At 36.9% G+C, this 25,123-nt stretch overlaps 5 protein-coding genes across 5 annotated transcripts; 3 read left to right on the plus strand and 2 right to left on the minus strand.

Annotated features, from left to right (window-relative positions):
* Positions 1-208: 208 nt before the first annotated feature.
* LOC121799744 (choline transporter protein 1-like) lies at positions 209-7,062 on the minus strand. The gene is made up of 10 exons (XM_042199202.1): positions 6,356-7,062; positions 5,480-5,838; positions 5,212-5,357; positions 4,807-4,990; positions 3,795-3,868; positions 3,476-3,589; positions 2,415-2,771; positions 1,211-1,471; positions 610-837; positions 209-531 (listed from the first exon to the last, which is right to left on the minus strand). Exons 1-10 carry the CDS (start codon positions 6,553-6,555, stop codon positions 346-348), a joined length of 2,109 nt encoding a protein of 702 aa, XP_042055136.1. The 5' UTR covers positions 6,556-7,062; the 3' UTR covers positions 209-345.
* Positions 7,063-10,332: 3,270 nt separating this feature from the next.
* LOC121799745 lies at positions 10,333-15,905 on the plus strand. Its single transcript, XM_042199203.1, has 5 exons — positions 10,333-10,509; positions 11,200-11,406; positions 11,526-11,759; positions 12,579-14,969; positions 15,130-15,905. Exons 1-5 carry the CDS (start codon positions 10,470-10,472, stop codon positions 15,690-15,692), a joined length of 3,435 nt encoding a protein of 1,144 aa, XP_042055137.1. The 5' UTR covers positions 10,333-10,469; the 3' UTR covers positions 15,693-15,905.
* Positions 15,906-16,338: 433 nt separating this feature from the next.
* Positions 16,339-18,030, plus strand: LOC121801604 (putative pentatricopeptide repeat-containing protein At1g12700, mitochondrial). The gene has a single exon (XM_042201130.1). It carries the CDS (start codon positions 16,405-16,407, stop codon positions 17,971-17,973), a length of 1,569 nt encoding a protein of 522 aa, XP_042057064.1. The 5' UTR covers positions 16,339-16,404; the 3' UTR covers positions 17,974-18,030.
* Positions 18,031-18,544: 514 nt separating this feature from the next.
* LOC121801303 (ALA-interacting subunit 1-like) lies at positions 18,545-20,703 on the minus strand. The gene is made up of 8 exons (XM_042200771.1): positions 20,579-20,703; positions 20,406-20,464; positions 20,225-20,299; positions 19,996-20,106; positions 19,847-19,917; positions 19,466-19,766; positions 18,826-19,115; positions 18,545-18,729 (listed from the first exon to the last, which is right to left on the minus strand). Exons 1-8 carry the CDS (start codon positions 20,631-20,633, stop codon positions 18,681-18,683), a joined length of 1,011 nt encoding a protein of 336 aa, XP_042056705.1. The 5' UTR covers positions 20,634-20,703; the 3' UTR covers positions 18,545-18,680.
* Positions 20,704-21,265: 562 nt separating this feature from the next.
* On the plus strand, positions 21,266-24,559 carry LOC121801302 (rhodanese-like domain-containing protein 8, chloroplastic). The gene is made up of 8 exons (XM_042200770.1): positions 21,266-21,723; positions 22,203-22,256; positions 22,466-22,615; positions 22,947-23,106; positions 23,434-23,531; positions 23,682-23,785; positions 23,867-24,124; positions 24,217-24,559. Exons 1-8 carry the CDS (start codon positions 21,388-21,390, stop codon positions 24,359-24,361), a joined length of 1,305 nt encoding a protein of 434 aa, XP_042056704.1. The 5' UTR covers positions 21,266-21,387; the 3' UTR covers positions 24,362-24,559.
* The last annotated feature ends 564 nt before the right edge of the window (positions 24,560-25,123 follow it).

Here is a 25,123-nt window from a genome sequence, read left to right on the forward strand (position 1 = left end):
CACACACACAACGACATTTTATTTCATATTCTTTTCATCTCCCTTGATCACCATCTAATTCTATCTCGTCTCTCTTCTTCTACTTTTTGTCGTGGATTAATAGATTATGAAGATTTCGTGTATGAAAATTATCATTGATGAACCTGATAATTTATTCAGTTCAAACTCTTTGTAAACAGATCCAGTTGTACGAATAGCATGGCATCCATATTAGATTATATATATATATATATAAGGAACCATAGATGGTAAAACAGCTGGTTAGCAAAAACACAATCAGAATATTGCATGAGAAAAGCAAGTGTGGTCTGATTTATAGCTAATGTGAAACATAATCCAAATTGCTCATTGCATCAGTCTCTGCATCTCATTTTCGTCGTTGAGGGTTTCGATAAGCAAGGGAGGAGCATATTGAGCAGTTCCTTGGTGTTCATCCGAGTCCTGACAGAACGAAAGGATTATCGTGTCGATAGACATCTCCACCACTCCAAAGAAGAGAGTAGCCACTATGTAACCGAACCCCCAGCAAACCTGCATAATCAACTTCATCAGTCGCCTTGCTTCACTTTCTATTAATCCCTCAGAAAATGTGTGAGAGAGAGTGTATACCAGTACAGGAAACAGAGGCGACGTGATCTTGTTGTGTGAAGATTTGTATTTGTGTGTGTCCAGCATGAGAAATGCAAATAGTGCACTGGTAAGGCTTACGCAGAGCTTCCCAAGGAAGAGAATAACGTCTCCTATCACGTTCACTTTCCCAATCCGAAGAATGTTACTCATTATCAACTCTGTTGCAATCTCCGAAGATTTGACAAAACCTTTACCTGTTATAGCAATCTGGAGAAAGGAACATATGAGAAACCTGCATATTTATCTTCAGATGAACCTTAACAAAATAAAAGGAAATAAACATAAGCGGACTACATAACCTCACGACTCAAGTCTCAACACCTTAAGACGTAAGGATTTTCCACTTTGAGATTCAATGTAGCCAAAGCATCTTTACATTTTACGCGGTAAATCAGGAGACACTAATTATAGATACACCTTATCAATAGATCAACAATGACATTTTAGCAACTGGTAGTGGGATCAAATTGGATCTCCATATTACAAAGTCTAAAAAGTAATTATAATGCAAAAACAAGTGCACATCAACTAATTATCAGTAAATTCATAAACTTGACAAACCCAAAACTCTCCAACTTACCATAATGTAAGCATTGTGGTTCACAGATTTGATGATGCATCCAATAAGTCTCAGGCAGCCTTGTGAAGTTTGATACATCACCTTCCCAATCCAGCTTCCAGGCATGGAATTAACATGCTTAAGCTTACGACGAAGAGCTTCAAGTATAAAACGTACTGATTCAACGGAAGACACAATCAGAGAACCAAGAGCAACTGATCCTAGACTGTATCGGGCAAGCCGCTTCATTGAAGCAAAAACAGGAAGGAACGGGATCTCAGGCTGCACATAGAGAGGAAAGGACGATCCGTCATGGGAAAATCTAAACAAATACCCGCTCCGTCCCAGAAAGATTGTCCCAGTTCATTTTTTGCACTCGTTTTGCAAAAATAATAATAAATAGGTAAAGTTGAAAGAGAGTAAAATAAGAGAAAGAATAATGTAGATAAGACTATTTTCTACATTATTCTCTCTTTTACTTTACTCTCTCTCTACTTTAACTATTTATTATTATTTTTGCAAAACGAGTGTGAAAAAGGAAATGGGACAATCTTTCTGGGACGGAGGGAGTATATTATACTATGAATTAACTATCAAAATTATAATTTCAGAAGTAACTAGCAGATGAGTGACTTAGAAACACGGGAAAAAAAGTACTACTACACTAAAAATTTAAATACACTTTATAAGAATAATCATCTAGCGAAGAAAACATTTTTGGCATCTAAAGTTAAACAAAAAAGTATTGTCATTCAATCATAAATGATTATAAAAGAATTCAACTGATCTAGGTGAAATATTCAAACTAATTGATCACTGTCCATTGGCAATCATATTTGGAAAAACTAAATGCAAGTAAGCAAGGATAACCCCAGGACTCACTTAGACCATACTAATAGTATCCTACAGACCAATTTTTCCTTCAATCGGAAGTTGACCATGTGATACAACATCTTATGACTAGTAAGAAAGATGAGACGAGAAACGAAACATGTCCACCACACAATCCGCTTAAAGAAATAGCTCTACGTGAATCCCAACTTACAATGCAATCTCTTTAAGTTGAACATAACAAAGCCTCTTGACGTACCAATAGACTTTCTACGAGGCTATTCTTTTCAAATCACATGGAATGACTATCATACTTATGGCAATGTTAAAACTAGGAGAGTATAATTTATGAAGGTATTCTTTAATAATACTGAAGTTTCTTCCGGAGTCTTACCGAAGTTGCTCCTCGAGCCCAATAATATGAAGCGACTGAACCAGCAACCACAGTTGATGAGCATGCCATGAAAAATTGGGTGGCCCAATAGCAACCAAATAGGTGAAAAAGGATTGCAGCAGCAATATGAGAAGTGTAATGAATGCTATAGCCACAGCAACTATTACAGCTAAGCCTCTTTTCTTTGAGATTATAAGCACAGCAGTTAGCACCACAATCATTTTGTAGTACACTTCCGGAACTAAAAAGATGAAGGGCGGCTGACAACCAGAACATATAGAAAATAGCTAGCACGGCATACGGTATAACTGGGAAAATTATCAATGCCTGGACTTCTCCAATGACCTTAGCAGCAACCTAAATTTATAATTGAACAAGTTAGGACAATAAGATCTGATAAGCAAGTACAACGGGCCAACAGCAGAAATGTATACAACTTCATCATAGTTTCAGTTTCAGGGTACTAATTATTAAGAGGAAAAACAATTATACCCTTAGCTTAGAAAGATTTAGCTAAACATTAGGCACTGCATAAAAATTCAATTAAGCCTTGTAAGACTTAGACGGATTACATCTTCGTATACACAAATGCAAGAAATGGAGAAAGTTCACTTTTCATGGTCCATTTCTTCAAGCAAACTAAGATCCACCATTAATAAGAAAAGAGGGTAGCATGTTTCAGTGATCAATTAAGACCATGAATCTTTTTTCTAGTCCTGTCAATTTGTTTAGTATCTTTTGAAATCAAGTGTTCAATGATCTCATAAGAGGATTGACAAAACGATAAACAACTCAAGCCTCTTTCACATATTAAAGTAAAACTTTTTAGCTCTACAATTCACATTAGCATTACAATATATTAGTCTGTTTTAGACAAGTCTCTACATGGGCCCAAGCACAATGTTGCAAGAATCTGTGGTCTAGGTTAGGTTTGGTGCCTTTCAGTTGACAAATAGCAGAAAATATGTTAGCAATAGGGAACACAAAATGCTCCAGTAGTAGACTAAACATAACTTTTCAACAATAATTCCATTAATACTACAGAAGTTCACATAACTTGCCTTCAAAACAGATGTTGCCATAAGGATACGGCGGACTATAGCAATGGAGGAGAGAAAAGAGACAATCATCAAAACAGTCATGAAAAAAGCAGCTGCATGGAGATGATTCACCTCCTGAAAACATATAAACACAAAAGCATATCGATGTGTAATGATTAAAATAATAGGGTTGAGCTAGGTAATGAAGAAATAGAGATTCAGGATCGGCAGGAAAGCATCTTGCTGTGAAGATTTGAAGAGATTTTACTGAATGCAGAAACTCCAAGTTGAAAATTTGAAATCCAAACTTTACGTAAGACATCAAGAGTATAAGTCCTACCCTTGCTGACACGCGATAATATGGGTCGTGCTCACCAATGATCGGAGAGATGGCATCATTTCCAATCCATCCAGCTGAAGAGCAATAGAACAAGCACGAAGAGGAAATTCATTACAATACAAAACTATATTGAACTAGTTCTTAACTTCAACAAGAGATGGTAACTAGGTAAGCAAGAGATGCTAGTCAACACCAAGGTAACATGAAACAGAAAACAACATACTCGGAAAACATACAGTATAAAATCCTGAAGGCTAAATGATTTTGTTGGTTTTGGCCCTATACATTATTAATGAAAGGTACGAAAACTATACTAGATCTTTGAACAATAGTATTTCACAATCTTAGTTTTTTTTAGTATTCTCAATTCTGTCATAAGTAAAGGCTAGTTTGAAGGCACTTAGAGCTTTTTCCAGAAACTATATTTAGTGTAGTAGAATTTCGGTGATAAATCCTAAATTTACTTGATACAAATATTGCTAGTTTTGAAATAAAAAGATTGTGTTAAGCAACCAATTACACAGAAGTTGCCCTAGTTGTATCTTATCTTTAAATGGAAATAGAGAGAAGATGACAGCTGAACTCTTCTCTCAGTAGATTTCAATCTTGTGCATGCATAGGTTCTTAGCTTATCAAATTTCATTACCTAAATAATGTTTCCTAAATCATTGATGAAGCACCTCCATCACTTACTCACTCTAATACTCTATTCGTAAGTGTATGTAGAAACTAGCAGGGTATCTTATCTATAGGACATGCTACCTTATACTCTCACTATCTACACCAATAGGAGAATATAAGCTTTTATAGTTAATATCATAAAACTATTAGTACTGAAAACTAATATAGTAATATGGAGAAGTTAATAGGGAAAACTATATTTTCCTAGGTTCAGCCTTAACTAATCAAATATATGTGGCAGCTACCTGATCTAATTATTCAAATATAGGATAGGAAAAGCTGAAACGGAAGTTTGCCTTCTCAAAGCAGTGTCAATATATAGTATCCAAACCTTTCAAATAGTAAAACATAGTCACAGATACCATGAGGACATTGAAAACAATGACAGTGACCCACGGCATCCCAGCAACGAAATGACGGATCATTAGGAGCCACATGATTGATAGAAACAAAGGCAGCAATCCTCCGCAAACAAGAAGTACGGGCCAAGCTTTTCCGACATCAGCTACATATCTCTGTGGATGGACAGAGTAGACATATCTTGTAAGTAGAGAATAAAACAGCAGTAGTAGTACAACCAATAGAATCCATACAAATCACAGAATGTTTAGTGCCCAACAATCTTGAAACCATTAATTTTCATATGCACTTGAAGATAGTAATAAGATTAAGTATTGCATAACTTGTATCAAAGAGAGCATATCCTGAAGCATGAAAGTAGAAAAATTCGCCTAACCTTTAGTACTGATGACCGGGAATTAACTGATTTGTGGATAGATTTATCAATTGCGATATCCTCTATAACTTTCACTCCACCCATCTGTTCCCAGTGAGTCAAGGATACATTTGATGCCCTTGCAATGAACTGGCAGGTCCAGTAAACTGACAACAGAACACAAAGACTTATATTTTAAAATTAACTTTTATAAAGAAAATAAGAAAAAATATTCTTTAAATCTACTAGGATTTTCTTAAGCAAAAGGTTAATAGTTGTAAAGTTTTACCATTGACACTGGGAAATATAACAGGATAGCAGGGACCCTGCAGCTGAAGAGAAGTGTTCCTGAGCTCAGGGGTCAAGTCCGCAAAATAATCATAGTTTCTATCAATCCAATCATCCAGTGAAATACGGATATCTCCCTCGGGATAATCACAGACCCAATTGAGGGAGTCTTCAGATGGGATAGGACAGTCCATCAAGCAAATACTCCGAGCATTGGAGAGCTGGAATTTACTGTTCTTCACACCAGTTTCATAAACCTGATTGGGATTTGGCCAATATCTCAGTTCCAATTCACGCAGATCCCGATCACCATGTCTATCGCCACAAACATTCCCTTCATAGTCCAGCCCATAGTTTAGCCTGCCACACAACAATATACATTATGTACCATAAGAAGGAACAGAAAGCAAGGCATAAAAACGTAAGGAACCACGATGAACAAGCAAGCAGAAAAACTATAAAATGATACAGTTATTTATGTTCAAATACAAAAAAATAACTTATTCTTTCTTCTTCGGGTATTTGGTTCCTTGTAGCTGTAAAATCTTGACGATATTAGTCAGAAGGTGCACAAACTGAAACTATTCAAAAATTATGAAAAACTGCATTTCCGGGGCAATCCAAATTTTTGAAAAGTTCAAGATACAATTTTTTCGAAAAAACAGTTTGTGACACGGTAAACGGCAAATGCCAAAGTTCTGTCTCCACTCTCCAGAAGTCATGCCATGAAACGCCCAAATGTAGAGAAGGGAAAATATAACATCTTTGAGTTAGATTGGCTAAAGAAACAGATCAGGATTGCACAAAAAGGTAACTCAGACGCATGTAAGTCATGATGAAAATGTGAGGCAAAGGAAGCAGTTTTTTAGTTAAGTACCTCAATGGGTTCCCTTGGTTGAAAGCGAAGCTGGAGTTAACAATCATTGCAATCCAAAAGGCAATGAAGATGACAAGAAACACCAAATCTCTGCATTTCCTGTTGTGTTTTATGATATCGTTGTTTCCACTCCCCATTTCACCATTAGAGTCACTAGATGATGGATACTTCCCTATCACTGGCCCCAATGGCCCTCTCATACTTCTTTACAATATATCCCCTCTTCTGCAACTAGAAAGGGAATCTCTTTTGTTGCTAATGTATGGATCTATATCTCTATAAAAGGCAACCGCGTCTATCAAATTGAATGATCCCTTTCCCCCTAACAGATTTGCAATCAAACGCGAGCTCCCTATCTCTCTTTTGGTGGGAAAATTGAAGAAAACTAGAAGCAGGGGAAGTTCACAGAGTGTGAAAGGAAACTCGCCGGTGGAGCTCGGAGTTCTGGCGTCGAAGATCCTTGGAAGGGAAAAGCTCCAAATAGTGAAGTAAATGTGAATTTGGTAAGAAGAGTAAACACTGATTTGGAGAAGGTGTTTGATGTTTTACTAAAATGGTAGAGAAATGAGCTCGAAAAGTAGAAGAAACGGAACAGAATTGAAACAAAAAGAAGTGGAAGATGAGGATGAAGAAGAATCAGTGAAGCTGAAGCAGAAGAAGCAGCTGAAGAGTGAAGAAGAGGCGTTGAGAGAGAATGAAAATTATTAGGGCTTTTAATATTTCCTTTATTTTATTTTTTTAGTAACAATATCTGTCTCTGTCGGAGGACATCTTTATTGTTAACCCTTCTTTCCATAATATTCCATTAATTTTATAAAGGCTGTGATTTTATTATCATTTTCCTTCGTCAGAAAATGGTATACGTGCTTTAGGATTTACACAGCTTTTTATTTTTGTCATTGTTCATGTTTACTATATTTACAAATGGAAATATTTATTCCTTTTGTCAACAAAAATCTCATCTGTTAATGACAAAGCATAAGCAGGATCCAGAAAAAGTTTATCATAGAATCGAACGAATTAATAATGAATATAATATATAAATTATTATTTAAAAAATATATTGTAGGATTCAACTTGACATCTCATGCAATAATGTCTAAGCTCCTTGCCGTTATGACAAAGGCTTTGGACTATCGAGATAGTTAATTTGAGGGGTTAGAGTTTGCTTGATTTTATTAGATATTGCATGACTTAGTGTATTTTGCCTAATTTTCTATCAATTGCTTGTTTTGATGAGTTTAGAGTTTTGAAGGAAAGAGGCTAAAATGATTAATACCCGTCCGTCTTTAATAGATATTCCTCTCGTTTGTCATTAATTGTCAAACTTGAACCCAACATGAGTTATAAGAAATATAATAAAAAGTGAATTGAAAAAATTAATAGAATGTTGATCTTATTTTATATCAATATATTACAATAGTTTTATATAGTAGTTAGTGGATTGTGAGGTTCATTAATTATAGTAAAATTAAGTGTGACAAGTATTGATGGATAAACCGAAAAGAAAATTAATGACAAGTAATGACCGACGGAAGGAATACTAATGTCTCCAGTTTCAAAAGCGCTTAGTGTGGGTATCCCGTATGTCTTATCGCAGTTATGTAAAAAAAAGTTATGTCTGTTTTATAAAAGTTGCTCAATTTTTTCCATAAGTGCTAGGATTTTGGCTGAATTTTGGGAAAAAATAAACACTACTTTCTTTTTCCCGATTAATCCATACAAATAAATTAAAAAAGGGGTGACAATCATTTGAATAAGAAGGGTAACTGGGTAAGTATGTCTGTGGAAGTAGTAGTATTTCTTTCACGATAATCATTTTTTTTCATTTTTTTCATTTTTTTCATTTTTTTCAATAGGTAAAGGAGAGGAAGAAAACAGAATGCTTAGGTACATATTTGAGCGAGAGAAAAAGAGAGAGATCGAAACTGAATAGAATACTTATATATTGTTGAAATGGACAGTTGATTAACTATTAAATGTCACAATTACGAAGAGTTATTTATACAAGGCTTAAATATAATTAATTGATTGATAATATTATATTTAATCAAATAGTAGCACTTAATAATCATGGTGTTTTCAATAGAAAAACATAGGTAAGGTATACGGAGACATGACCATATGAAATTATGAGAACATCTTAAATTGAACTCAATGTAAATCTCGATTTCACACCTCACCATCGTTCAATCTACACATTCAAAGGGCTATGTACAAGAAGCAAGACAAAATTGGTCACTTTTATTATGCTTCTGAAATTGAGTGCTAACAAATATCCATTTTGTCAACTATAGCCCAATTAATTTGGGGGCATAGCTCGCTTAATTCAATTTGATGAGCATTTTATTTAATTAACTAACCCAAAAATCTAATTTATCCATTTGGGTCCAAGAAATGAAAACTTAAATTAATCCAAGTGGGCCAAGCAGTAACCCCAGCAACCTTCAATTAAAATAGACTAAGCCCATTTAGTTTTAACTAAAGTTAGCCCAATTAACACTACAAGCTCAAATAGCCCATCTTTCATCCCTTGTATTCTACAGTAGCTCCTAAAAAAATATTTAAAATATTATATTTCAAAATCAATCAAATTTTAAATGATGATGACTTTCTCAGTTCAAATCTACGTTTTACTATACATCAATTTATATTTTCATGAATTTAACTTTATATGCATATTAAATAATATTATTATTGGTCAAATTGTTAATTTTTTAAAAGAGAAAGATTGATTAAAAATAATAAAGCAAAATAAATGTGAAATTGACTTTTCCACATACAATAAATTAACATTAAACCTAAGATTTGAAGTGTTCAAACATTTACAAATGAAGATAGAAGACAAAAGTCATATACTCATATGATAGGCACACGTAGTATTCTACTAACCCAACTATTTTATTGGCACATCACATAGCATGTGAAATTGTTAGCATAGTCTATTATATCAAAATGTAATTAAATAGTGTAGCACCAACAATCTACTTTTCCACAACGGTGTGAATAGGACAAAATAATTTATACTTATTGAAAATAAAATACTTTTGAAGTTGCAATCATTGTTTTTAATTGTTTTTTAATTGTCTTTAATCATATGCAAATATTTAAGTTATTGATGGCGTGGTGCTTTTTGATTGGTCTCCCCACATTGGAAATAATATTAATTCTCTGAATATTGCTATCGGAATGTTAAAACCCTCAACTCACATCTCTGAATATTGCAATTTAATCATAGATAAACATAATTTAATTAATCTCATATACTAGTATTATCTAACTAGCCAAATGCTATCTAAATTGTCTCCTAAACAAATGTTCTCCTCATCTTTTAAGCCCATTGACAACGATGTGAACTACATGACGTGCACACATGTTGAGTTAGCGTTCGTTTCATTTTTGCTTGATAGATCAATGAGTTCCCATTGTTGATTTTCTAACACCTACAACAGTTGTACTATTCACGCGTCCCATTTTTTTTATCTTTTCTTATTTTTTATAATTTACAATTGTGTATATCTATTTATATATACTAGTACTTAAATTCATAAATGAATAATTAAATATACGAATTTTATTAATATTGATTAAATTTATATTTAGTAATTAAAATAGAGTATATCTGTATAAGTTTTACTATTAGTTTAGTAAATTAATGAACCAGTATTGAATGACGAAGAAATGTGACCTTACAAATAACAAATTAATATTTGTAACTAATTACGAAGATCATGGTTGATTGTTTGGGTGGTTTCTACTTCTAGAAATGACATGTACATTTGTACTAACCAAAAGAAGAAAGTCTATCCATAAGTTGAAATTAAAATAAGGTACAAGCAGTTTAAGCCTCTTTGTGTTTAGGCAAATCCTGCACCCTACCGCAGGGAAACACGAGTCCCTTCACTCATCCATGCATAGAAAAGTCTGGGGCTGTTGATAACATGCGCACATGGTGCCACTGCATTAATACTCTCTCTCTATCATAACTCTGCTCGCACTCTCTCTCTCTCTCTCTTAAGTCCTCTCTCTCTCTCTCTCTCTCTCTAGGTTGCGGTTATTGAATTTGATCTCCTACTGTTTCTCTCCCTCTCAATAAAGTTAATTTCTTGAGAATATGGATGTTCAAGGCCACAAGATCACTGCCACTTCTGCCGGTATTTAGTTTTTTTCCCAAGAAAATCTTGTTAGCCTTGTTTTCCTGAACACCGTCTCCTCTATTTATAATCATGTTTATTCAATTCTGTCAACATTTTTGGTAGATGTTTCCTTTTCTTGCTCGGATTTTGCTTGGATTTAGTTTCTTCAGTTGAATGTCGTTTCAGTCTCACACACATTCATTGATCATTTCTCCGCAATTGAGCAGATTTTTGCGTCGACTTTTTCTGCTACAAAGAGACAAAGTACTAGTCCTGTTGATTCTGTTTCTTGATCTCACATTAATTTTATATACACGAACTGATAACAACGACGGTTTTGTATCCCTTTCAGTTTTTTGCACCAACAATTGTATATTTGCAGTCATTTGTTTTTTCTGTTTTGCGGTTTCACATAAGTGTCTGCTGTTTGCTTAAATTATTTGGCCATTTAATGTTTTGTACATGAACTGATAACGACGGTTTGCAATCCTTTCAATTGTTCCACCAACTACTGCAGTGAATTGTTTATTCTGTTTTTGCAATTTCGCATAAGCGTCTGCTGTTTGCTTAACTTTTTGGCCGTTTCATGTTTTATGGAGTGTACATGAACTGATAGCAACGACTGTTTTTGGATCCTTTCGGTTTCATTACCAACTATTTGAGTACTTTGGAGTACCATATTAATTTAAATAATTTTGATTGTTTAAGGGCATGAGGGCCACGGGGTGCATCATTGCCACAAATGTGGATGGCCTTTTCCAAATCCACATCCTAGTTCTAAACACAGAAGAGCTCACAAAAGGGTATGTGGAACAATTGAAGGCTACAAAATCATTCACACAGAAGACCATGATAAGTATTTGGCCTTTTCAGATGATGACCATGCCTCTGATGATGATGAGCATCAGAGCCCAGGTGAGGACATATGATTTGATATGGAGTAACATATGCAGTGGGTTCTAAATTGTCCGGGGTTTTGTTCTGGACTGAATGTCTGTTGTACTATATGTTTATGATTTCTTTGTTCATTGAAGGTCCAAATACTGTGAAGAGAAATGCTTTCATCAGTGGCGGAGTAGGTGCGAAGTCGAACAAATCAGAAGATGATGTGTTTTCTGATGCACCAATGGAGTTTTCAGACAGTGGTATTAGTCCTCAGTTAGAGGCACCTGTTGGGAACGTGGGAGAAATGGGCAAGATTTTGGAGCATAAGGGTTTGGAAGGTGATGTTTACGGGAGTGGAGTTTTGGGGATCAAGGAAGCTGCTGGTAAGCATATGCAAGACTATGCTCTATATTTTAGATTTCCAGACATTTGATTGTTGATGAATGTAATGTTAAGATGAAAATTATCAAGAATTCTAAAATGGAAAATTTCTAGATATGTTAGAAAATGAAATTTTCCATCATGCATACAAAGAGTTCATTGCCTATATTTTAGTGAGTGTGTTTCAAAATGATATGATGTGATTGATTAGTAGCAAGTTTTCTCAATTGAAAATAGTGAGATCAGGATTCAGGAATGCTGATGATTCAATATGCTCATACTTATAACTAATAAAGAGGAATTTCATTTTGTTAGGAGGTTACTGTTCATCTTTGTATCCTCCTGTTTATTTATATGCATGTAATGTTAGGTATAGCTTCGAGGAACAAACTGGTGAAGCTTTGTGATGTTACTTTTGTTTTTGACATGTGAAATACTATGAAATATGGAAATTTCTGCAACAATGATTTGTCGGAAATATCACAGTTCATTATTTCTGACCCCTCTGTCCCCTTTGTGATGCTTTGCTTTCCAAAACATTATTAGTATTTGTAGCTAAGTTCTGCACACCATCATTCTTTAGCATTATGATATTGAAGCACTCTGGCTTAGAAATCACTTCGACTTGTTAGTCTGCTTGTTGGGAAAGTGGCAGGGATAATCTTTTTTGATGTATTCGTCACATCTCTCTTGAATTATTTCAAAGTCTTGAGGTCAAGAATTACGACTTCTATCAGATATCTGATTTCTAGTTAATTTTAATAGTTTGTCATATTTATGCCAACCGCTTTACTCTTGAAATTTTGTCCTAATGAATGCAGAAACTATTGAACAACCCAATGATGCAACAAGTGAGGAAATAAGAAAGCCCAGACCCTTCTCAAACGGAAGTAGCCTCCTAGACAATTCCATGCCAATAAAAGATACTGCTGCAGAAACGGTTTCTGTTGGACTTTCAAATGATTCACAGCCTGAACGTGGTCTTCAAGGTGAGATACTACATGGACCTGATACCAGTATTCAAGTACAAGAACATGGCTCAGCTTCTGTTTCTTTGGACCCTGAAGAACATAAAGTTCTGGATCAAACAATAGCAGCAGGTAAAAGTCCAGATGAATCGTGTGATAAGTGTATTTCTGAAGGTGCCAAAGATGATTCCCCCCCTATATCTGAATCTCTTCAAATGGATGCTCCTGATGCGGTTAATAGTGTGGTCCATTCTGTCGAAAAAAGTACCTCCATCAAAACTTCCGAGGTTGCCCTTGTGGACGAGACTTGTAAAAGCTTAGATGCTTCTGCTTTGGAGAAAGAGCTCTCTCATTCTACTGAGGCTGCCCTTGTGGATGAGACTCGTAAAAGCATAGATGCTTCTGCTGTGGAGAAAGAGCTCTCTCATTCTACTGAAGACATTGGGTCCAATAAATCTGTTTATGGAAGTACTTTACTCGAGGAAAATCTGTTGAATGCGTCTTTGGTTGAGCCTAACAAGAGCACAAAAGCTTTAGATGTTACTGAGCACTCTGACGTGGCTTGTACTGTCTCCTCGATTGACAAAGAAGAGATGCCGAAAACCACCTCAGATGCAAGTGATGGAGAGAAGTCTGACATGACCTGTGGTTATGAATGTCAAAACCAAAGCCTAGAATCTAAGCACTTGAATTCTCTCGAAGCAAATTCTGCCCCTGGTTCCACAGTTAATGCTATTCCATGTGAAGATACTAACATTACAATGGGAAAGAACGGTATGGATCATTGTGTAGAAAGCACTAACATCACAAATTTGGAAACTGGGAACGAAAAGGGTGAAGGAGTTTCTGCAGAAGCAGAAGTGATCCCTGATTCTACACTGCCTTCAGAAAAATTGACTGACCTTCCAAGTTCATGTGTAGCTGATGGTTATGCAAAAAGTTCACAAGAACTATCAGAAAACAATTCCAGTTCATTGGAATTCAAGGATGATGGTTTTGATAATTCCATTAGAGGAGATGGTGCAGATGGTCCTGCTGGAGCAGATTCTGAGGCGAATGAAATTGGTGACCAGAGTTCCTCCGTTGAACACCCAGTGTTACCAGTAACTTCAGAGATGCCGAATACTGTTCATGTGGCGACGAATGTTGTTGAAGTTGAGCCTCTAGATGTTTCTGAATCTGTTACCAAAATAGAAGATGGTAATGCAGTTTTAGTGTCAGGTTCCAAGGCAAATGAAATTGGCAACAGGAGTTCCTCACTAATTTCCTCAGTGGAACACCCCGTGTCACTATTAACTTCAGAGCTGCAGAATAATGTTCATGCGGCAACAAATGTTGTTCAAGTTGAGCCTGTAGATTTTGCTGAAACTGTTAGCAAATTAGATGATAATGCAGTTTCAGTATCAGCAGAAACCCCCGAACACTCCATTTCAATAGAGTCTACACTGCCACTCTCTGATTCAGTTTCGTTAAGGGAAATTGGCGACAGGAATTCCTCGGTGGAACACCCCGTGCCCCTATTAACTTCAGAGCTGCAGAATAATGTTCATGCATCAACGAATGTTGTTAAAGTTGAGCGTTTAGATGTTGCTGAAACTGTTAGCAAAGTAGAAGATGATAATGCATTTTCAGTATCAGCGGAAACCCCCGAACACTCCATTTCAACAGAATCTACACTGCCACTCTCTGCCAAAGATGGTACCTGTGACGAAGAAGACTTTAAGGCATCTGAATCCATCACCAACACTGAAGTAACTTCTGAAGATCATGAAAGAAATGTTGGATCGAGAGAAATTTCAGAAAGCCCTACCCCAAGCGTGCAAGGAACTTTCCCCGCAAGCACATGTTCGAATGATACTTCATTGGATGTTAAGCAGATGCATTCAAGTGATGATCTTACCACATTGAAGTCTGTTAACACTCTTCCTAGTGCAGAACATTCTTTTGATGACAAGGTTTTAAAATCAGAGGAATGTTTCAGGTCTTCTGAAGCTCCAAGTTTAAAACAGCCAGTAATACCTTCAGCTTCAGATATTGAAGAATTTCGTGGAACTTCTGATACAGTTGATGATAAGTCTGTTGTTATTGTTGAAGATGTCACTAGGGTCGATGCAAAGTATGTGAATACTGAAGCTGAATGCAAGCCTGCTAAGCAAACGGATGATGCATCTGCAGTTGATGTATCCAGTAGTTTAGCTAGCCCGTCTGACAGTCTGGAAGCAAACTGTGGATCAGTAGTTTCAGGTACGCCAACTCATCTCTATTATATCAGTTTGCTTAAAACTAGTTCTTTTTACTGGTTTGCATAGCACAGATTAAATTTTTTTGTCTTGTTACATTTTTTCATACTCTCCATAATACTGTGCTCATTTTATCTGACCAATGCTTTTCTCTCAATTGATAGATACATTAGAAACAAGTTCTCAGAAGCACAAAACCCGTTCCAGCAAATCAGATACATTTGAGCCTCCATATTTCATGACTCTGGTTCAATCTGGGAGTGAAGTAGATCAGGTTACTGGAGCTACAGAGATTGAGACGGTGCAGAACAATCAGCAACAGAGATCTGATGCTCTTGAAGCCGTCTGGTTCCCTTCTCTTACAAATGTAGTCACTGAATCCGAAGGCAGAAAGAAAAATGAGGAAATGATAGCCAAAGTTACAAACTGGAGCCCAGTAAAGCAGCAATCCAGTCCTCTGAAAAGTCTTCTAAACGAAGTCAAGTCACCAAACACAAAACAAGTGCCCGTTGCAAATCAGAAAGTTGAGGCTGACACTGAAGATAACAATGTGGGTAAAGTTGTTGCTTCAGAAGCACACAAAACCAAGGATCCGGATACCAACAAGCACCTTGAGGAGTGGAACTCTCCTGCAAGATACCCTATTGAGATCAAGAAAGAAAAGAAGAAAGGACGACCGTTTTGGGTTCCATTTGTATGCTGCTCTTCTGCACATAAGGACCTATGATCCCTTAATCCTTTCTCTATGTTTGATGAGTGTGTGTTTTTACAATTATGTATTAATTGTAGTTATCCAAACTGTGGTGTGATGATCAATGTGGTATATAACTGTGGGTGTGATTTATTGTGTAAGCCTACATTTGAGATGGCTTTGTTGTATGTAACTCGAAATTTATGTTTTTTTTTCGCCTTGGAGTTGAGAAATGTTGTTGGTAGTGTATTGCTGGAGACCAAATATTGGGGTTTGATTTTAAAACGTTAATAATCTTGTAGAAAGATTAAACAGTTTTTGCTTGCAAATTATGTTTCTTAATTGAGTTGATTGCATTCTAATTAATCTGGTTGTAATCAAACTTTTAAATTACTACAATAAAGACATCCTTTCAATTTGTGGTGTTGTATGTATTTTACAAGTCTTTCTTTTTGGAATTTGAAGATGAGATTTAGAGAGTTGATCCATCTAATATCTGAATTCAAATCGATTAATTACTTAGCAAAGTCCAAAGTTTTGGTTTTGTAACATCCCAAAATTTTCGTCTAATATCCATATTTCCCAAAAAATATAGGGTAAAAACTAGTAAAAACTTTGTTAAAGTAGACGATTCCTAGGTCAATAAACAAGGCAAAAAATAAATAAACTGATGAGTAAAATACATAAATCATTGAGATTCTGACGGCTAAACTCAAAATTTAAAAACGATAATACAAATATAGCAAAAATGATGGGTTTAAACGTCACAGATTCTGCAATTCACCTCTCCACCGGTGGATTCGCGGTGAAATCCGGCTTCAATGGCGACAAGATGCCGCCTTTACCGCAGAAGCCCCGAAACAGAGTTGATTTCAGCGGCATCCGAAGCTCGCGCGACGCGATCCGCTCGCTGCGGGAGCTCGCCGCGATATCTCCGGAGCCCTCCATCCGCGTATACAACAATCTGCTGAGCGACATCGCCAAGAAGGAGCTTTACTCGGTTGCACTCCACGTGTTCGACGAAATGCGCCAGTTGGGCGTCGCGGCGGATTGGTACACGATGAACATCGTTGTCAACTGCTGCTGCCTCCTGAAGCGAGTGGACGTCGGATTCTCCGTTCTCAGCGTCTTCATCAAGAACGGATACGTCCCCAATGGAACGACGTTCAACACTCTGCTTAAAGGGTTGTTCCTCGCCGGCGAGATTGGCGAGGCGGAGCTTCTCTTCAAGAAGATTCTGAGCTTCAAGCTATGTGAGATCAACGATGTCATGATTTTGACCGTTGTGAACGGGCTGTCGAAGGCCGGGAAGCCGCTCACTGCGCGTGATCTGCTTCTGGCGTTGGACGAAGCTGGGTACGAGCCTAATGTTCGAGCTTACAACACTGTGATTGATGGCTTGTCGAAGCGTGGGATGGTTGATGACTCTCTGCTTCTGCTGTCGCATATGGTGGAGAAGGGCGTCTCCCCTAGCGTGGTTACTTGTAATGCGTTGATAGATGGATATTGCTCGCGGGGGGAGATGGCTAGAGCCACAGAGCTCTTCGATACAATGGCGAAGACGGGGATCAAGCACGATATATTCACGTATAGTAGTTTGATTAAGGGATACTGCAAGAAGGGGAGCCTTGATGAAGCGTGGCGTTTCTTTGATGAGATCCCGCGCGTTGGCCTCAAGCACTCGACTGTTTCGTACTCCACCATGATGCAGGGGCTGATACGCGAGGGTAGGTTTGAAGACGGATGGAAGCTTTACAAAGATATGGAAGCTCAGAAGCTACATCCAAATCTCCACACCTACAACATCTTGTTGGATGGCATGTGCAGGAGTGATCGGATTGATGAGGCGCTCGAGTTTCTGAGGGTGGTGGAGGAGGAGAAAGGTGCCACTCCTAATGTAGTAACGTATGGTGTTCTGATCAACGGCCTGTGCAAGTGCGGGAGACTGGATGAAGCTAGGAGACTCTTCGACCAGCTCCCCTCCAAGGGGTTGCGTCCAAACACGGCTATCTACAACATGATGCTCGACTCCCTCTACCAGCAAGGCCGGAGAGGGGAGGCGAGGAGGTTGATGGAGGAGATGGAGAGGAGCGGCTGCCGGCCTGATGGCGTGACATACAACATGGCAGTGTGGAATCTGATGAAGAGGAATGAGGTACGAGAGGCGATTCCATTCTTGGAGGAGATGTGTAGGAGAGGATTCGAGGCTCATCCAGCTAACATGTCTGTTTTGCTTCATGAATTAAGAGGAGAAGAAGTTAAAGATGAGAAATTGCAAGACATTATTAAGAAAGTTTGTGCTAAGATTGACAAGTAAATGTTCTATTTTATGGGGTTTGAATACTTTAGTGAAATTACATTTGATTCTTTATAAGTTAGTTTTTCCTTCTTCAGCCTTTTCATTATTTTCTTGATCATATGATTCATATCACCATATAATCCTTTCTTCCCAGATTTGTATAGTTTCTGTCTTTGGAATAATAAACCAATACATAAACAAAATCTCTCCATTTATACTTTAACAGTTTAAACCAATTTACGTTCCATGTTTTGTGTTATCCATGAGAACTCCGTTTTGTGTTATCCATGAGAACTCCGTGAAGGTTGGATCATCGATCTCTTACCACATGTGTTATGGCTGGATTTGCCTTGGCTTCCGATCATGAGTTGCATAAGTCTCGACCACAACGGATAATTTTTTCCATCGAGTTTGAATCCCAACTAGATCTGTTAAGTTAATACTCCACTTTGTTTTGTTTGGCTGGAGGTGGCTGAGTTTCTGACATTTTGATGAGGTTTTTTTACAGGCTAACTGCTTTAGAATTGTATTGGTACTGAACTTATCTTTCTTCATTCTAACACACCTCTCATAGCATTAATAAGACCGCTGAAAAAGTCTGTTAAAAAGGAAGGAAAAATAGCAATCCCATGATGAAAATGTTACAAGAAGTGCTTTATACCCTTATCTCTCTAAACAAGAGAGAGAATCACAGTACTTCATTGTAAGTAACAAAACAGTCAATCCTAGGTTGTATTCTTGTTCCATGACAGATAAGAGGGATTCCCCAAAGGCCTGTACAAAGATGATCAACAACAAGAATATAAGAAATTCATGAAAAAAAAACTTGAAATGAAGAGAAAGAGCAGAAGTGATGAATCAATTAGTTACCTTGGCTTGAAAACATAAAGAAGTGAGAAAATGATAGCTAAAACTAGGCTGGTTCCTCCAACAGCCATGTACATTCTGCCAATGAAGTCATTCTTCCCACCAATCCACGTCGCAGTTGAGACCACCAGCTTCTTCTTCCCATTGAAGGAGTATGCGTTGTAGTTGTTCTGTATTGTCACTGTAATCTTCTCGTTGGCTTCGAGGTCTGTCTCAATCTTCCCGTATAGTTTTCTGAATGTAGGCAGCGCTGCAGTCCGCATCCACACCATCAGATCCTCTTGCTGGTTCATCTGTTTGTGTATACATATATATATAACCAATGATCAGAACACAGTTACGGAAAGGTTCATCATTACTGCTCAAACATGTGACGGAAAATTAATTGCAAGAAAATGAAGAAAAATAACATATGACAGCAGATTCAAAGTTGCAAAGAAAAATAGGCACAAATAAAGTGTATTTTCTGATTTAGTGCTGTATTGGAAGTTATATATGCAAATTGATGGTTCTTGAAAGAAGAAGGCAGATAGTGATAGTGATAATCCCATTTGCCTATATATTCAGACAACAGAACATAGGACAAACAAATCAATATTTGCAAGAAAAGAAGCAAAAATAAAAGTTGATTAGGCATACTAACAGGTATACTCTCATCAAGTTTTCCACCCCCAATCAAGGTGCCATTCTGGAAGTTCTTGGGGTAGATATTGGCGCCGAATTTATGAGTTCTATCGCTGCTCCAAGCGATGTCCTTCTTGTTAATTGGTAAAACAGCATCGTTCTTGGACAACATGTAGGTGTCGTTGAATAAACTCCAAGCAACGAGGCCACATGGAACAATGGGCTTACCGTCACCGGTCTGCCCCTCTGGATCACATTGAGTGGTTCTAGACTCGGCTTTGGGGTTCCATAGCTGACGATCACTTCTACTTTTCACATATCTGCAGCGAGCCAGAGGTTAGTTTCCTTCTCTTTCAACTATTCCAGATTGATCTAATCAAAACGCGATGATTTCACTTACCTCCTATGGTTCTGATAGAAGTTGTCCAGCTGGTAATACACATAGATTGGTTGTCTCATCTTCTTTGGAATCTGTACGGTGAGAAATAGGTCATGTAAGAAGAGATTATGAAAGGTTTAATGGTGAAAAATGAAATGTGAGGAGATTACAGTGAGGCTCCTGATGCAGGTTTTGTCTGTTGCAGGATCTTTGATGTAGCCAACCTTCTGGTTAGTCGATGGGATGCACGCGTCGTCATAACGGTCCACCACCTCAACCACCTACATACATACATACATACATATAAGTGTCTGAATAAGATATGTATGCATAGATTCATGACAATTGGAAAGAATAAGACAATCTTGCAGATGATGAACAAAGAGAGAAGATGATTACATTTTTTGATGCGGAAAGAGAGAGCAGACCGATCGGAATGAAGATTATGGCAAGGCATATGAGAGTTGCAATCACCTAAACAAGAAATGCAAAAGAAAAAAAAGTGATCACAGACAATTTAGCATTGATTTCCACACACCAACAAATCTATGATGAATGATCAAAGGTTGAGAAAACATACCAATGCAGGAGTAAGAATCGGTTTCCAGGCGGGGAGATCTTGCTGAGTAAATTTTGAATCTGCAAGACAATATTTTTTTGACAAACAACCATGAAAAGATATGAAACATGCATGACACAAATAATACATGATTCAATTGGAAAATAAAAGCAGGGGAAATTAGGAAATTTTACATGTGGGCTTCTTGGAAACCTGATTAGATGCTTGAGTGGATCCATCAGAAATCATTTGAAGAGATGAAAATTATTTAGGCGGAAAGATGTTCCTTTTTCAGACAAAGAACGTAATCTGAAATCCTTAAATTTGTGCTTTTTCTTTGAAAGGAAGAAGATCAAGTTATGTAATGATATGTTTGTTATAACTCATGCTTATATTATTACTTGTATTCATCAAACAAAATGGATAACATAAAATAACACACTAGTATAAATTATAGTACTATTAGTAGTTTATTCATTCATAAAAAATAATTTTATTTTTTCATTTTGATCGGTTCACATAATTAGTTTTTATTTACATATAATAAGTTCCTCTTTAATAAGGATATGAATTATTTTACCAATTTTGTATTTAAATTTGGATCATTTCATTATTAAGATTAATTTTTATGGACTAGTAATTTCTTTGACATTACAATTATAATTTTTTAGAACATTTTATCACTTTAATATAGTACTTTCAGTTATATAAATATGGAGTAACTGTATTATGCAAAAGTTTAAACTTTTGGAGAACAACTTGCCTCAAAATCAATTACCCAAACTGGTAATCGAATTCGAGTCCTTTTGTATTTTTTCTTTTTTAAAATAAAACAATTTATTTTATTGAACACTAAGTAGAACACAAGAAGCTATCTTTATTTATGGTTTCTGGAAAATAGTGAGTGTTGTCTGTGAGTGACATTTTGAGCTTCAAATTTGCCATCCTAACACTATACCAATCAACATTTATACAACTCAAGAACAATTTGGTGGCCATAAAAATGGCTTCTTTCCACGCCCTAATCCCTTGGAATCCATTGTTCAGACCCAATTCTACACCCACTGCCACTAGTACTATTTTTAATTTCAACAATGGGATTGGAACCCATTCATTCAGTTGTAAAATTCATGGTGGGTGCAGATTTTATTGGAATTATGGAAAAAGTTTCGATCTTTTTGCGCCTACTTCTTCCAATGGTAACAGACTGGAGGCAGCAGCAGCTGCTGCTGCGGATAAAGAATACGAGGATGAAGAATTTATTGTGGTTAATTTTTACCGTTTTGTGTTTGTCAAAGACCCTGAAGAGGAGCTCTCTAAGCACCTCCTTTTTATGAAGGTTTTCCTCTCTCTCTGTTATTGATTTTTACGTGAATCTTGCTTTGCCCTTTTCTGCAATGTAAGTTCACTTATGTTTTTGAGATTATTATCTGCTGCAGCTTTGCCCAATTGTAGAGTAAATAGAATACATGCAGAGAAAATGCAAGAGATTACAAGTAGTATAATTTAATTGCCAGAAACATTGATCTCTTATTTTGGCCAAAAAATTGGCCTTATCAAGAAATTCCAATATGCATCGTTGCTTCTTCTCTTCTCTTTTTCCCCCCTTGTGTGAGTTGGGTGAGTGGGGTGCTTTCATTATGTAAGATCAGCTCTTTGTTGGGGGATTAAGGATTTCTGGATAAACATTGTTTATTTGTTGAATTAGATCTGTTTAATTTGACACATGATGAGTTCAACTTTTGTTTTTTTCTCATACTTATGTTGGAACCATTGCCATATCAGTAAATAACTATGTGCCTTTGATGCTCAATATAGGATCGTAACATACATGGTCGCATATACTTGAACGAACAAGGGATTAATGCTCAGGTATTCTGTTTATCTTCCTTTCCTCAGTTGTTTCACCATGTGTTGTCCTCAATATTAGTTAGTTCCAATTAAATGCAACATTTTCTGATCATATAGTGTTGAATTGAAGCTAGCTTCTCTGTGGTTAGATTCGAGTTAATTTGTCATTGAGTGATTCTTCACAGCATATATGTTGAACTTCTTGTTGCTTGACTCTCTATCTATTGCAGTACAGTGGACCATCAAAAGATGCTCTTGCATATGTTGAATGGGTTAAGGAAGATCCCAAGTTCTCCGACATATTGGTGCAGATCTCTCCGGCCATAAACGGCCATGCTTTCCCAAAACTGAAATTGCGTTACAAGCCTTCACTTGTACAGGCAAGCTGAATATATATATATATATATATATATATATATGCCTCGTTGTTGTAAATTTTATTACTTTTGATACCTTTTTGACACCAATATACAACTCTCGAGTAAGTTCCACTAGCGGAACTAACCTCTCTCTCTCGCTCTCTCTCTCACTCACACACACACACACATTGTCTTCATTTTGCAACTGTAGTATGCTATGTACATTCTTTGAGTGATGATGTAACTGACTTGAACTCAACGATTGTATGTAGATCCTAGGAGCTGAAGTAGTAAGATTTTCATTGTATTTATAATGCAGAATAGTCATCTTTAGATCTGTTTCTCATGATAGTTGGAGGAGGGCATTTCACATCTCCCTTTGCTCGATCCATCAATGCGGGCTACACCTCTTACACCTTCTGAATGGAGGAGCAAACTGGAGGAAGCAAATAAGATTGAAAATTCATTGGATACATCAAACTCCAACTTTGTGCTACTAGATGTGAGAAATGGTACAGTCCTTTTCCAGTCATAATTAAGTCCTTCTGCTCAAGTTATCCCATGTGTACCCCAGGTTTCCCTCGTCGTTACAGAAAAAGCTATGTGCTTTAGTCATTTAACGTAAACTGTAGAGTTAACCATATTCTTGAGGTTTCCTTATTTGCAGATGTAATAATCTTTCACGAATAACAGTAGCACATGTTCCTACCCCATGTTCTTTGATTTATGTGATTCCACAAGTTTGCCTTCTTTTAGAATTTAGCGAGTTTTAGTATTGTTCCACTTAAAGCCCTCATTCCATTAGTTTTGCAAATAGTTGAGAATTTCAGTTTGATTAGGTTATGAATGGGACGTTGGGCACTTCAAGGGGGCTCATCGTCCTGATGTGGATTGCTTCAGGAGCACTTCGTTTGGCTTATCCGAATCCGAGACAGAGGCAAGCCCATCTCCAACTTGCTGTTAAACCACTTGCTGAATTCTCATGTTGTATGTATGATGAGAGCAAAAACTGAGTTTCTTGCCTTTCTTCTTCAAATTTCAATCAGATTACTGCTAAACGTGTTTAAATTTTTAATTGTTTAATCAGGTTAGACCTTCAGACCCTTTAGCTGATGCTGATAAAGAGAAGACAGATGTATTGATGTACTGTACAGGTGGCATTCGCTGCGATGTATACTCCACAATTCTTAGGTCAACCACATTAACATAACACCACTGGTTATTACACGTTCTCCGTTTCTTGGATTTGCCTGAAATTGTTGGCTATGACAGACAACAGGGTTTCAAAAGATTGTATACTCTAAAGGGAGGCGTCTCTCATTATCTCGAGAATGAAGGTCCTGTGGGATGGGAGGGGAATCTATTTGTTTTCGACTCCCGTCTCTCTCTGCCACCTTCTACATACAAGCCAGAAGCCGGTTCACAGCAACAAGTGTCTCACTCATTTGCAAAATGTTACATATGCTCGTCTCAAGTCTCCGAGTTAAGGCACCGGAACTGTGCGAATCTTGATTGCAACCTGCTCTTCCTGTAAGTTGTGTTTCTTGTTGGTACCTAGTGCTCAGATTGGTGATCTTGAGCATAGTCGAATAATCTTACAATCTGATGCACATCGTGTGCAGATGCTGTTCGGAGTGTGTGGATGGTTTGAGAGGATGCTGCTGCGTGAAGTGCACTGGTGCTCCTCGTCTGAGGCCCGTGCTACCGGGGTACCAAAGATACCAGAAGTGGCATACTTATCGAGACGTTGAGCTGCAGAGCCGGTGAAATCGCACAGGAAGAAGGTAACTGTGATGAGAACAAGAATGGCAATTGTTAGTGGAGATTGATTTGTTTGGTTTCGGAGAGGAGAGGCAGCCATGTTTCTGATGATTGGAGCTTCTCCAAGCACAAAATATGATTTTTGTGGAATACATTGCAATGCATTTCCATAAAATAGATGTTGAGAATTTCGGTATAGTGTCACTAACACATTAGTTTTGCGGCATTCCCCTATTCTATCACAAACATAATTTCGGCTAATCTCAAATCAATTTTATCTCGAGCAATCCAACACGAGCGGTTTTATCCTACCAAACAAAACTCTATACACTGATTTATGTGAATATACTAACATAGATAATGATATCCTATCATTCCACTATTAATAGTTTTAGTAGGGAATGGTATAAATTTTAATGTAAAATTGATAAATTATGATAGAGAAATTAGAATATTGTTTTGGAAGATCATAAATATTTTACGGTTGCCCACGTATAATAAAATTTTACGTAAAATTTGTGATTTTTGAGACCAATTTCAAAGTTCGTGGGAAATATCAAAATTTGACCAACGTTCATGATTTTAGGGATCAATATCTCAAAAAAGTAATGGTCATATTAATATAAAGAGAAAATTGTTGGAAAACATACTGTACGTTTTTGTCAAATTTGGGGATGTGCCGCAATTTTAAAAATCAATCGTAAAAATTATGAATTTTAACATTTTTCTCAAATTTTCATAACGAAATATTCTGATTGCTTATGTTGT

This window comes from Salvia splendens, chromosome 4 (assembly GCF_004379255.2).
Source record: "Salvia splendens isolate huo1 chromosome 4, SspV2, whole genome shotgun sequence".
NCBI classification, from domain to species: Eukaryota; Viridiplantae; Streptophyta; class Magnoliopsida; order Lamiales; family Lamiaceae; genus Salvia; species Salvia splendens.

Coding starts and splice junctions, on each gene's coding strand:
- LOC121799744 (XM_042199202.1), bottom strand. CDS start 6,555: ATGAGAGGGCCATTGGGGCCAGTGATAGGGAAGTATCCATCATCTAGT. Junction 5,358..5,479: donor TATATTTCCCAGTGTCAATG/GTAAAACTTTAC, acceptor TTCTGTTGTCAG/TTTACTGGACCTGCCAGTTC. Junction 3,590..3,794: donor ATTATCGCGTGTCAGCAAGG/GTAGGACTTATA, acceptor ATATGTTTTCAG/GAGGTGAATCATCTCCATGC.
- LOC121799745 (XM_042199203.1), top strand. CDS start 10,470: ATGGATGTTCAAGGCCACAAGATCACTGCCACTTCTGCCG. Junction 11,407..11,525: donor TGATGAGCATCAGAGCCCAG/GTGAGGACATAT, acceptor TGTTCATTGAAG/GTCCAAATACTGTGAAGAGA. Junction 11,760..12,578: donor GGGGATCAAGGAAGCTGCTG/GTAAGCATATGC, acceptor TAATGAATGCAG/AAACTATTGAACAACCCAAT.
- LOC121801604 (XM_042201130.1), top strand. CDS start 16,405: ATGATGGGTTTAAACGTCACAGATTCTGCAATTCACCTCTCCACCGGT.
- LOC121801303 (XM_042200771.1), bottom strand. CDS start 20,633: ATGATTTCTGATGGATCCACTCAAGCATCTAATCAGGTTTCCAAGAAG. Junction 19,918..19,995: donor CCTGCATCAGGAGCCTCACT/GTAATCTCCTCA, acceptor CTCACCGTACAG/ATTCCAAAGAAGATGAGACA. Junction 18,730..18,825: donor CTTTATGTTTTCAAGCCAAG/GTAACTAATTGA, acceptor ATCTTTGTACAG/GCCTTTGGGGAATCCCTCTT.
- LOC121801302 (XM_042200770.1), top strand. CDS start 21,388: ATGGCTTCTTTCCACGCCCTAATCCCTTGGAATCCATTGTTCAGACCC. Junction 22,616..22,946: donor ACAAGCCTTCACTTGTACAG/GCAAGCTGAATA, acceptor TTCTCATGATAG/TTGGAGGAGGGCATTTCACA. Junction 23,107..23,433: donor GCTACTAGATGTGAGAAATG/GTACAGTCCTTT, acceptor CAGTTTGATTAG/GTTATGAATGGGACGTTGGG.